General features: G+C 47.2%; 1 protein-coding gene across 1 annotated transcript in view; it reads left to right on the top strand.

Annotated features, from left to right (window-relative positions):
* The window catches only part of CASD1 (CAS1 domain containing 1), a 239267-nt gene that overhangs the window by 173294 nt on the left and 53174 nt on the right, over nt 1-12799 (top strand). Inside the window, exon 13 of the mRNA XM_033931105.1 lies at nt 8190-8269. Coding sequence (XP_033786996.1) covers nt 8190-8269 — 80 coding nt within the window. The remainder of the gene's footprint in view (nt 1-8189; nt 8270-12799) is intronic.

Genomic DNA, 12799 nt, shown 5'->3' with positions numbered 1-12799 from the left:
GATGGGTAATAAAAATGTCTGCCGCTCACTGCAGGATCGAAAGCTGGCCGCCAATCTGCCCGTAATAACTCCAGTGTCAATTCACTCATGGTAGCGTGTGACTGCAACTCCCAGCAGTGGTTCCGGCGGGCCAGCCTCTGTGCAAATTGCTAATTGTCTGGCGGGCCAAATTTTATGACACCGCGGGCCAGAGTTTGACATGTCTGCTCTAAGGTAAGAGGAGGACATGCTTAGAAAAGTGTCTGGATTTCTGCAACTCCCGAATTGTATGAAATCCTATATGGACTAACAGAAAGAAGATTATCAAAGGTAAAAACCTAATCTTCTATTGTTGCAGAAGTGCCCATGACACACCCCCTCAAAAGAAAATTTTTAACATGCGGTTAGCGCACACAGATTTCACCTGAGCCTGTCCCACAGTACTAATTGTTTTTTCTGCATTAGGCGCACATTAGTGCCTAACACAACTTAGCAAAAGGATTGTATTGTAGCTCTGGTCACATTATAGGGTATAAATGTCTATAACAATTTACTCGCAGGAATTAATAATACTCCACTGATCTATATGTGAAAAAAAAATTGTACAGTTACTGAAGTATCTCCCAATGTTTTATAGTAATAGTAACAATTATCATGTTTATATTGCTATTGCATATATAGTATTGTACAGTGTGATAAGTATACAAGCATAATATGTCCCTTCCTCAGAGAGCTATATATGAGGTGATTGGGAAGTGGAGTGATCTGTCCAAAGTCACAAAGGGCAGAGTTTAAGATCTTAAATGACATAAAAACTTTTATTTGACTTATTAGAGTGAAGAATCATGATTCTTTAGCACTCTCCAGACCAGTATAGGAGCTTACAAGCGTTTATATATCTCATCATGACCAGCAGGTGGAGACTGAGACAAAATTTTGGAACTTAATTACCTCAGTCTTCTTTCAGTCTCCAGCAGGTGTGGTGAGCTGTACCCATCTCCCTTGGTAGGTCTGTTGGAATTTGTTTAGGAATTTTTGTCCCTTTTTGTTGTCGAATTGAGCTTGGGTGGGCCCTGTTTGGGGGTCTGTCCAACCTCGGGGGTGTCAAACCCGGCAGGTCTCAAGCGGGGTCCCCCCCCCCTTTCTTCCACCTCACCAACCTTTTTCTAGCGATGCCTCAACAGTAAGCCTTACCCCCTGGTGGTAAGGCATATTGTTTAGAGAGCCAGTGGAGTCTGTTCTGTGAAAAAAAAAAAAAAATCCTGAGGTAGTTCCGGTCTGAAGGGTTGCTTTCCCTTTAAATTTGCTGTATTTTTTAACTAACCAGCACTTTTTTCCTAGCTAGGTCGCGTATAGACCAATTGAGCACTTCTCAGAGAAAGAGGTGCACAATTTGGTCCAGACACGAGGCACTCACGGCTGGCCTGAAAACAGCTGTTTGGGCCAGTGCGGTTGTGGAAGTGTAGTCAGCAACGGCTACAAGCATCCAGGGCTTCCCACTGTTAATGCCTCATGAGTCGGCATGGAGCAGTAGGGAAGCCTGGTCTTCCCCCACCATCCACGGAGGGATTCCCTCTCAGCTGATTCTTTAACAGCTGATTCCGGCTTGCCTGCTTTAGTGGCTGGGACAGTTCAGGCTTCCCAACCACTACAGGGTTTATTTTTGGCGGGAACTTCATCATTTTTGCAAAATAAACCCTCCAATTGCTCTGTCACCTTAGGTGACTTCCCCCTGTTTAGGAAAAACAGGGGCAGGGTCATCTAGGGGCTATCAGGGTTTATTTCCCCTGATTTATTTTTTCATTTATGCAGAGCTTATTTTCAGGTGGTCAGGGGTTTTGGGGGAGGTTGTGCCCCTCGCACCCTCTGCAGCTTTGGCCCCACCTACTGCTTTCACATCCCCTCCTCCACCTCCCTTGTCCAAGCGCCCGTGGGTGGTTTGGAACCAAGACTTGTGGTCTGAGGAGTGTGCAGATTTTGATGTGGACCTGGACCCTTGGAGGGGACCTCCAGGATCCTCTTGAGGGGACGGCCACTGGTAGCGGGGCCTCGTTTTTTCCGAGTACTGGTGAGGAGGCGTCCACAGTGTGCCTTTTTCACAGAGACGAGCTCCCACTTTTGATTTAGCAGGTCTCCTTGGTTTTAAGTTTTGAGGAGCTGCCATCTGAGACCCCGTGGGTGGGGGATCTGCCCGGCGTCCTACTCTTTTCCTATGCATCAGGATATTTGGGATATTGTTCTGGCGCAGTGGAATACTCCAATCCTGGAGGTGGATAGGGCTACCTTGAAGTTGCCAGTGGTAGATGCGGTAATCTCGGCTATTTCAAAGCGGCATACTGTGCCCGTAGAGGGCAGTTCTGCCTTACATGATTCTGAGGAGTGTAAATTGGAGGCTCTCCTTAAACAGAATTTTAATGTCTCTGACTTGGGAGTCCAGGCGGCTATTTGTGGGGGGCTCATAACTCGCGCCATGTTTTGGTGGGCTGAGCGTGTTCTTGATGATTGGCTCTTGGTGGATCAAGAGGTCACGAAGATTGAAATGGTGGCCTCGTTCCTCTCCGATGCCCTCTATGACTTGGTGCGGTTCTCTGCCAAGACTATGGCTTTTGGGGTGACTGCGCGTCGTACCTTGTGGCTGCGCGCTTGGTCGGCGGATACGGCATCCAAGACTAAACTCACAAAATTTCCCTTTCAGGGGTCTTTTTTGTTTGGAGAGGATTTAGATAAGTTGGTTCAGACTTTGACAGACTCTAGGTTGCCTGCCTGCCTGCCTGTGGATCATGCCCATCAGGTGGTTAGAGGAGGCACTGCTAGGGGATGTCTGCTGGATTTCCGCAGGTTTTGCACTGGCCATGGGGCTGCTAACTTCCTGTCTTCTGAGTTTTCCCGGGGACATTTCTTTTACTGCATTCAGTCCTTTTGGAGAGCCCATTGGGGGGGCTGTAAATCCCCCCACCGCTTCCCTTACAGCCCATCCTGCCCAGTGACTCCTTGCCGGCGCCCCTCTGGTTCCAGTGGGTGCACGGCTGCGTGACTTTTCTCACAAATGATCAGAGATCACGTCCGGTCAGTGGGTCTTGGAGGTGATTCAGGACGGTTTTGCTCTAGAGTTTTCCTATTCCTTGCTAGATCATTTTCTAGCTTCTCCTTGTGCCGAGTGGAAGAAGCAGGCTTTTTGCCAGACCCTTCAAAGATTTCTAGATCTCACAACTGTGGTTCCAGTGCCCCCTCAGGAGTCGGGCACCAGCAGGTACTCAATTTACTTTGTGGTGCCCAAGATAGTGGGGACTTTCTGGCCCATCTTAGATTTGAAGGGGGTCAACAGGGCTCTCAGTTCCGTTTTTTCGTATGGAGACACTGCGATCGGTGATTCTGGTGGTTCAGCCGCGGGAGAATCTAACCTTTCGACCTGACAGAGGCCTACTTGCACATTCCAATCCAGGCCTCCCATCAGTGCTTCCTTTGTTTTGCGATCTTGGGCCTGCACTTTCAGTTCTGTGCGCTCCCTTTTGGTCTGGCCACAGCTCTCCCGACATTCACCAAGGTTATGGTGGTCGTCACGGCGGCCTTGCGGACAGAAGGCATTCTGGTGCATCCTTAACTGGACGACTGGTTGATTCACTCAAAATCCTTCCAGGAGAGCACCCAGGTCTCGGCTCAGGTGGTGGAGTTCCTGCAGTCGCTGAGATGGGTCGTCAACCTTGCCAAGAGCTGGTTGGCTCCTTCACAGCGCCTGAGCATCTTGGGGTTGTGTTTGACACTTCCTTGGGGAAGGTCTTCCTCCCAGAGGCCCGGGTAAGCAAATTACAATCTCAGATTTGCCTGCTTATGGCATCCCGGTGTCCTCGGGCGCAGGAATTCCTCCAAGTTTTGGGGTCGATGACGGCTTCCCTCGACATGGTAAGGTGGGCTCGGGCCCACATGCATCTTCTTCAGTATGCTCTTAGTTCACCCTATTCCTCTGCAGGGCTTGGCTCGCTACAGTCTTTGTTGGTGGCCTCAGAACTCCCATATTGTTCAAGGGTCAAGTCTGGATCAGCCACAGTGGACTGCTTCTCAAGGATGCCAGTCTTCTCGGTTGGGGAACTCAGTGTCTAGATCACTCAGCTCAGGGCACCTAGACCACTGAGGAGGTGGCCTGGTCGATCAGTGTTCTGGAGTTCAGAGCCATCCGTCTGGTGCTGTTATCCTTCCACTCCTTCTTAACAGGCAAATCGGTCCGGGTTCTGTCAGACAATGCCACGGCGGTGGCCTATGTTAATCGTCAGGGGGCACCAAGAGCACTCAGGTGGCGCAGAAAGCGGCTCTGCTCATGCTCTGAGCAGAGTCGCATCTTCAGGACATCTCGGCCTCCCACATAGCCGGAGTAGAGAATGTTCAAGCGGACTTCCTCAGTCGTCACATGTTAGATCCCAGAGAGTGGTGTCTAAGCCACGTGGCCTTTCAGTTGATAGTGCAGCCTTGGGTTCAGCCCCTAATGGACCTGATGGCCACAGGAGTCAATGCCAAAACTCCCCGCTTCTTCAGTCATCGCAGAGATAGTCAGGCCGAAGGTCTGGATTCTCTAGTTCAACCATGGCCAATGGAGGGGCTGTTGTATGTATTCCTTCCATGGCCATTATGGGCAGAGTTCTACTCTGCATTGTTCGTCACCTGGGCCTGGTGGTTCTGGTAGCTCCGGAATGGCACAGGCGACCGTGGTGCGCGGATCTGGTGAGGCATCTGGTGTCAGATCCTCTTCTGCCTCTTTTGCACGATCTTTTGACTCAGGGCCCCATTCCCATGTTCTATCTGAGTCCCTTTTGTTTTACAGCTTAGCTCTTGAAAGGACTCGACTAGGTAAAAAGGGATATTCAGACAAAGTGATCTCAACTCTCTTGGGGTCCCTCAGACTTTCTACTTCTCGGGCTTATGTGCGAGTTTGGCATATATTTGAGGAGTGGTATACTGCGCGAGGAGTGGTTGCTTTTCGCGCTTCCCTGCCTAACATCTTAGAGTTCTTGCAGGATGGCCTGGACAGGGGCCTGGCTTGGGTCTTCTCTCTGGGTTCAGCTTGCGGCCCTTTAAGCCTTTCGTGGATTATTATGGGGTCAGCGTCTGACTGCCATTCCTGATGTCGTTTGCTTTTTGCAGGCAGCCAAGTTGTTCAAGCCTCCTGTGCGACCATCTGTTCCCTCTTGGGATTTGAATCTGATCCTGTCCGGGCTTGTGCGCCCCCCTCCTCCCCCCGTTTGAGCCTTTGGGTGCCTGCACATTGAAGGACCTTACTCTTAAGGCAGTCTTCTTGGTGGCTATTACTTCTGCTAGATGTGTTTTGAAGCTGTAGGTTCTCGTTGGTCTCCCTTCCTCGAGTTTTCTAGGAAGCGGATAGTGTTGTGGCCTGTTCCTTCCTTTTTGCCAAAGGTAGTTTCTCCTTTTCATGTCAGTCAGTGGTTCTCCCGGTCCTGGGTAGTCAAGCAGGTTCTTCTGAGCAGAAACAGTTATGCAAATTGGATTTATTTATTTAGATTTTTATCCCGTCCTCCCAGTAGCTCAGAATGGTCTACAAGCAAACATTCAGTGGAGTGCATTTGGACAGTACAAAATACAAGGACTATACAGTAATTTAAGTACAGGTCAAGAATGGTCTGTACAGCAATTTAAGTAGAAGTTTCGAATGGAGAAGAGAGGTTAGAGGGGAGGGGTTTTAAGGGGAGTGAATCGTAGACTGTGGTTGAATTTTAGTTGAAGAGGAGGGTCTTTACCGCTTTCCGGAAGGTCATCATTAAGTTCTGTAGTCTGATTTGTGGGGGGAGTTGGTTCCAGAGTTGGGGGATGAAGTGGCTGTAGGAGCGTTTGTGGGTGGTTTCTGACAGTAGGAACCTTCCTGGGGGGGTGCATAGGCGTTTCTCCATTTCTGAGCGGAGGGGGCGGGTGGGGGTGTACAGGGTTAGCTTGGATTTTATGTAGGTAGGGATGGTGGCGTAAATTCTTTTATGCGCTATTCCCAGGGCCTTGAATGCACAGCGTTGGTTAATTGGAAGCCAGTGTTCAGCACGGAGGGCTGGGGAGATGGGATTGTGTAGGAGGTGGATTGCTGCATTTTGTACTCACTGGAGGCGCTTGAGGTCTTTTTTTGGCTACTCCATTAAATAGGGAGTTGCAGTAATCCATCCTGGAGAGGACATAGGCATAGAGGAGTTGGGCTAGGTCAGGTGTGGAGATGTAGGGTTTGATCCTTCTCAGTTGGTGGAGGTAGTAGAAGTAGGTAGAGACTACCTGAGATATGTGGGTGGACAGGGACAAGTGACCGTCTAACGTTACTCCTAGGCTGTGTACTTGATCTGCTGCAGTTAGTAAGGTGGAGTCCCAAGATAGTGTTGGACATGTGTATTTGGTACTCTTTTTCCTGATCCATAAAAGTTCGGTCTTGGAGGCGTTTAGCTGTAGTTTGTTGTTTGTCATCCAGGTTTTCATGTCAGAGAGGCAGTGTTGGAGGTTGGCGATTTGGGATGATCAGTTTTCGCCTAGTGGGAGGAGTAGCTGGATGTCATCGGCGTAGGAGTGGATTTTAACATTGTACTTCTGGGCTTTATCAATGACAGGTCTGATGTAGAGATTAAATAGGAAGGGGAATAGAAGGGCGCCTTGGGAAACGCTGTATTTGATAGGCTAGGGGTTAGATTTGTGCGTCCCTAGTAGGACTGTTTGGGTTCTTTGGTGAAGGAAGGAGGTGAACCACTGGAGGGCAGAGTCCTTTATTCCAAGGTCATAGAGTCTAGATATGAGGAGGTGGTGGTTGACAGTGTCAAAGGCAGTGCTGAGGTCAAGTAGGACTAGTAGGGCATCGCTGCCTTGGTCGAGTATCGACCAGCTTTCATCGATGATATCCAGGAGTACTGACTATGTGCTGTGGCCTGTTTGGAAGCCGGATTGAGCAGGGGACAGGGCAGCTTGTTCTTCAATGAAAGGGTGTAATCGGTGGAGCACTATTCATTCTAGGAGTTTGGAGACAAATGGGAGGTTGGAGACTGGGCGGTAGTTGCCGGGTTCGTTAGGATCGAGGGTGGGTTTTTTGAGAGTGGGTTTGATAATAACCGACTTCCAGCTGAGAGTTACTGTCCCTGTGGAGAGGGAAGAGTTAATGATGGGGAGGATAGATTCTGCCATGGCGTCTTCTGTGGACAGTAGGAGGCTGGATGGGCAGGGATGTTGGTCAGGTCCTTTGCGCCTACTTGCACAGGACCCAGGAGATCAGAAAATCAGGTCATCTTTTTGTCCTTTTAGCGGATCTTCGTAGGGGGGATGGCGCTTCCGAGGCTACCATTGCATGCTGGATCAAGGAAATTATTGCTTCCACTTATCTTCTTCAGAAAAAGACTGTTCCAGAATTTCTCAAGGCTCATTCTACTCAGGGTCAGGCAGCTTCTTAGGCTGAGTCTTCGCTGGTACCTCCTGTGGATATTTGTAAGGTGGAGGTCTGGCCTTCTCTGCATTCCTTTGTCAGACATTACCGTGTGGACGTCGGGACGCGGTATTCGGTGCGCATGTTCTGGTGTTAGCCCTTTGGGATCCCACCCATGATAGGGACTGCTTTGATACGTCCCGCTTGAAAGCTGTTATACTGGTCTGGAGAGTGCAAAAGAAGGAGAAATTAGGTTCTTACCTGCTAATTTACTTTCTTTTAACTTCTCCAGACCGGTATAGGAACCCACCCTTTCTATTGTCTTGTTCTTCTGTGCAGATTTTCATTTTTCGATCGGTTTCTAGTATTTTTCTAGGGACGGGGAGATTAAGAACAGCAGCTGTGGCTTGGCTGGCATAGCGGCGAGCGGTGGGGACCTTTGCATTTGTTCTTTTGCATTTTCCAACAGCATTTCTGTTTTTATTTGTTGATACTCATGTTCGGAGTCTTGTTTGTTTTTCTGTATATAGTTCTTACTTCTACTTGGCTATTCGGCAGACTGAGGTAATTAGGGAGGGGTCACATGATATGTACAGTTCCATAGTTTTGTCTCAGTCTCCACCTGCTGGTCATGATGAGATATATACTTGCTTGTAAGCTCCTATACTGGTCTGGAGAAGCTAAAAGAAAGTAAATTAGCAGGTAAGAACCTAATTTCTCCTACCTTATCAGGATAGATGCATTATGCGTTCCACTGAATTTAATTTAACAAACTGAAAAGAATAATCAAATGTCTTTGTTTTTGTTCTGCTTTCATCTTCCACAGGAAATTGCTTCTGGCATTTTGGCTTGCTGCTGAAACTTATTTTCTTGCTTATGTGCATATGTTTTCTAACATACTCTCAGGTTAGCATGTATTTTTTTCATTTTATATTTTAGGAATAGAAGTGTGCAGTAAAGTACTGTCCTATAATCTGTACTGTTTCTGTCTCAAAAAGTTCTACATTTGCCTACATGTTGTATGTCAGAGAACCATCTAGCCTTCTCCTTGGCCCTCACAGATCTGTCATGAGACTGCATCTACTCAGCCTCTCCTTCACAGGATGTTTGTCTCCTATATCATTTGCCAAGCTCTGGTTCGTATCATTGAAGTCTCCAACTGAGCTTCATGCTCCCAGCCAATCTCTGCATCTCCTTGTAGATCTACTGACTCATTGGCATCTAGGAACTCTGTATAAATAGCAGCTTTCTAGAATCTCTGTTTACATGTATATGCAATATGCTCAAGTAAGCGCTACTATTTAAACATAGAAACTTAAGGAGGGAAGTTATCAAACTGCATTAGGGCCTTAAGTTGTATTATTTGCCCCTTATCACAACTTAAAGGACTAATGCAGCCTGTCTTGCTTTATCCTGGTAATATTTAGGTCACAGTGGGTTACCACTATTACTGTTTATCATTTCTATAGCACTGAAAAGCATACACAGCACTGTACATTCAACATGCAACAGACAGTCCCTGCTTAAAAGAGCTTACAATCAAATTTGGGCAGACAGGATATATGGGGGGTTGGGGAGTTTCTTGTAGAGAAGAATAGGATAGACATATGTAATTTTATGGTAAATGGGAGTTAGAAGTTGAAAGCAACATAAAAACATCATTACATAGCAATGAGTTGCAAAATATGCAAATGTATGTAAAGCAGCTCATTATTATGTAAACAACAAAATGTGACTCACAGTGAGCATCAGTTACATTCAGCAAGTTACTTTCTGGGCATAAACTGATAAGAACATAACAATTGCCACTGCTGGGTTAGACCAGTGTTCCATCGTGCCCAGCAGTCCGCTCCCGCGGCAGCCTTTAGGTCAAAGACCAATGCCCTAATTGAGTCTAGCCTTGCCTGCGTACATTCTGGTTCAGCAGGAACTTGTCTTACTTGGTCTTGAATCCCTGGAGGGTGCTTTCCCCTATAATAGCCTCCGGAAGAGCGTTCCAGATGTCTACCACTCTCTGGGTGAAGAACTTCCTTATGTTTGAACGGAATCTATCCCTTTTCAACTTTAGAAAGTGCCCTCTCATTCTCTCTACCTTGGAGAGGGTGAACAATCTGTATCTATCTGCTAAGTCTATTCCCTTCATTATCTTGCATGTTTCTATCATGTCCCCTCTCAGTCTCCTCTTTTCAAGGGAGAAGAGGCCCAGTTTCTCTAATCTCTCATTTTACAGCAACTCCTCCAGCCCCTTAACCATTTTAGTCGCTCTTTGGACCCTTTTGAGTAGTACTATGTCCTTCTTCATGTACGGCGACCAGTGCTGGACGCAGTATTCCATGTGGGGGCGTACCATGGCCCGGTACAGCAGCATGATAACCTTCTCCGATCTATTTGTGATCCCCTTCTTAATCATTCCTAGCATTCTGTTTGCCCTTTTTGCCGCTGCTTCATTGACTTGTCTACAAGTACTCCCAAGTCTCTTTCCTGGGGGGGTCTCTCCGAGTATTGCACCGGACATCCTGTATTCGTGTATAAGATTTTTGTTACCGACATGCATCACCTTACACTTATCCACTTTAAACCTCATTTGCCATGTTGCGGCCCATTTCTCGAGCGTATTTATGTTACGTTGCAGGTCTTCGTAATCCTTCTGTGTCTTCACTACTCTGAATAACTTTGTATTGTCTGCAAATTTAATCACCTCGCTCTTTGTACCAATTTCCAAGTCATTTATAAATATGTTGAAGAGCACAGGCCCAAGTACCAAAGCCTGCACTCCACTCATGACGCTTTTCCAGTCCGAGTATTGTCCATTTAACCCCATTCTGTTTCCTATTCGCCAACTAGTTTTTAATCCACGTGAGTATTTCACCCTCGATTCCAAGATTCACAATTTTTCAAAGTAGTCGTTCATGCGGGACCTTGTCGAACGCCTTCTGAAAATCCAGATATACAGTGTCAACCGGGTCACCCTTGTCTATCTGCCTGTTTACTCCCTCGAAGAAGTGCAATAAGTTCGTCAAGCAAGATCTTCCTTTGCTGAAGCCGTGCTGGCTGGTCCTCATCAGATTGTGTCCTTCAAGGTGATCATTGACATGGTCCTTTATCAGCGCCTCTACTATCTTTCCCGGTACCGAGGTCAGACTCACCGGTAGTTTCCCGGATCTCCCCTCGAACCTTTCTTGAAGATCGGCATAACATTTGCCACTTTCCAGTCTTCCGGAATCCTTCCTGATTTGATCGACAGATTGGCTATTAGTTGGAGCAGTTCAGCTATAACCCCTTTCAGTTCCTTGATTAACCTCAGATGGATGCTATTCGGTCCCTCTTCTAGACTGACCGTCAACCCTGTCAGTTTCCCGTCTTCGTTTCCTGCATATAACCTGTCGGCTTCTAGTATATTGTAAATATCCTCTTCAGTAAATACAGATGCAAAAAATGTGTTCAGTTTATTGGCGAAGGCTTTGTCCTCCTTTAGTACTCCCTTTATTCCATGGTCATTCAAAGGCTCCACCACATCTTTCGCGGGTCATTTCCCCTTAATATATAGAAAGAACGGCTTGAAGTATTTTGCCTTCTTGGCTATTTTTTCCTTGTAGTCTCTTTTGGCCCCTCTTACCACCTGTTTTGATGATGTTTGTGCTTTTATCAGTTGTCCGTTTTTGACTTTTTCTATTCCTTAAATGAAGTCTTCTTGTCTCTGATAATTTCCTTCACCGCTACAGTGAGCCATGCCGGTTCCTTGTTCTTTTTCCTCTTGGATCCCTTGTTGATATGCGATATATATAGATTTTGCGCCTCGGCGACTGTGTCCTTAAAAAGGGACCATGCCTGTTCTAGCATTTTTACAGTGCTAATCCTCTTCTTAATCTTCTTCCCCACCATGATTCTCATTCCTTCATAATTCCCTTTTCGGAAGTCAGTGCCATGGCTGTCATTCTGGATCGATGTTTTGTCCCTGTGTCCAGGTTGAAGTGGATCATATTGTGATCATTGTTTCCCAGCATCCCTTCTATTTCTACACCTTGTGCTGGTCCTCGTAGTCCATTTAGAATTAAGTCCAGAATTGCATTTCCTCTCGTATTTTTCTTGACAAGTTGTTCCAGGAAGCAATTGCCTACAGCATCCAGGAACTTGGTCTCCCTACTGCAGCCGGAGGTGCCTAGGTTCCAGTCTATCCCCGGATAATTAAAGTCGCCCATGATGACTGTGCTGTCTCCCTTGCAGTTGTGTTTAATCTTGTCCGTCATTTCTCCATCAGTTTCTTCGGACTGCCCTGGGGGTCGGTAGTAGATGCCGATCTTCGTTTCTGTTCCATTTGTTCCCGGTAATTTGGCCCATAGAGACTCTACCTTATTTTTTGTTTCCAGCGTGATCTCTCCGGTAGACTCGATTCCCTCTTTGATGAATAGGGCAATACCCCCACCTTTTTGTCCTACTCTGTCTCTGCGGTATAGTTTGTATATCGGTAGCACAGTGTCCCAGACATTTTTCTCGTTCCACCATGTTTCTGTGATGCCGATGATGTCAAGGTTATCTTTTTGTGCCATAGCTTCCAATTCCCCCATCTTATTCCTTAGGCTCCTTGCATTCCTGTATATACACTTGAGTTTGCAGCCTGTTACTTTCTTGTATTTCCTTCCCTCTTGTGTCCCTTTCGATCCATCAGGATTTCTATATTGTCTATGATCCGATGAGTCTTCTTGTGTCCCTTTCAATCCGTCAGGATTTCTATCTTGCCTATGATCCGGTGAGTCTTCCCCGCAATCTTCTTGCATGGTATCCTCTGGGTATACCGTTTGCCGAACCATCGACTCTTGGTCAACTGTCGGCTTTCCCCTTCTTCTTAGTTTAAAAACTTCTCAATTTCTCGCTTGATGTTGCTTGCAAGTAGCCTCGTTCCATCTCCGCTGAGGTGGAGTCCATCCTTCCTATATAGCTTGCTCTTCCCCCAGAACATCGTCCAGTTGTGCACAAAGTGGAATCCTTCTTCCTCACCCCAGCACCTCATCCATGCATTGACTGCTTGCAGCTCCGTCTGCCTCTTCCCGTCAGCCCTGGGTACCGGCAGGATCTCCGAGAACGCTACCCTCGGCGTTCTGGTCTTCAGCTTCCTTCCTAGAATCCGGAACCGTTCCTCAATGTTTCCTTGCTGTAGTTCTTGTTGCTCATGTTCTTTGTCCCCACGTGGATCACCACCGCCATATCATCCCCTTCCGCGCTGTTGATGTTCCTGTCGATGCGGCTCACTATATCTTCTACCTTGGCTCCTGGTAGGTAGGTCACCAGCCGATTCTTTCTTCCTCCCACTATGTGGCTGTCGACTTGCCTGATGATGGAATCCCCCACAACGATTGCTATCCTCTCTATCTTCTCCTGTCTCTCTAACCGCAGGTAAGTGTCCCCGGTGTATGTCCATCTCTCCATCCGTAGGTCCGT

The sequence above is a fragment of the Geotrypetes seraphini genome, chromosome 2 (assembly GCF_902459505.1).
Source record: "Geotrypetes seraphini chromosome 2, aGeoSer1.1, whole genome shotgun sequence".
Classification (NCBI taxonomy): Eukaryota; Metazoa; Chordata; class Amphibia; order Gymnophiona; family Dermophiidae; genus Geotrypetes; species Geotrypetes seraphini.
The sequence above is the reverse complement of the archived record's forward strand: the minus strand, read 5'-3'. Positions and strand labels throughout refer to the sequence as shown.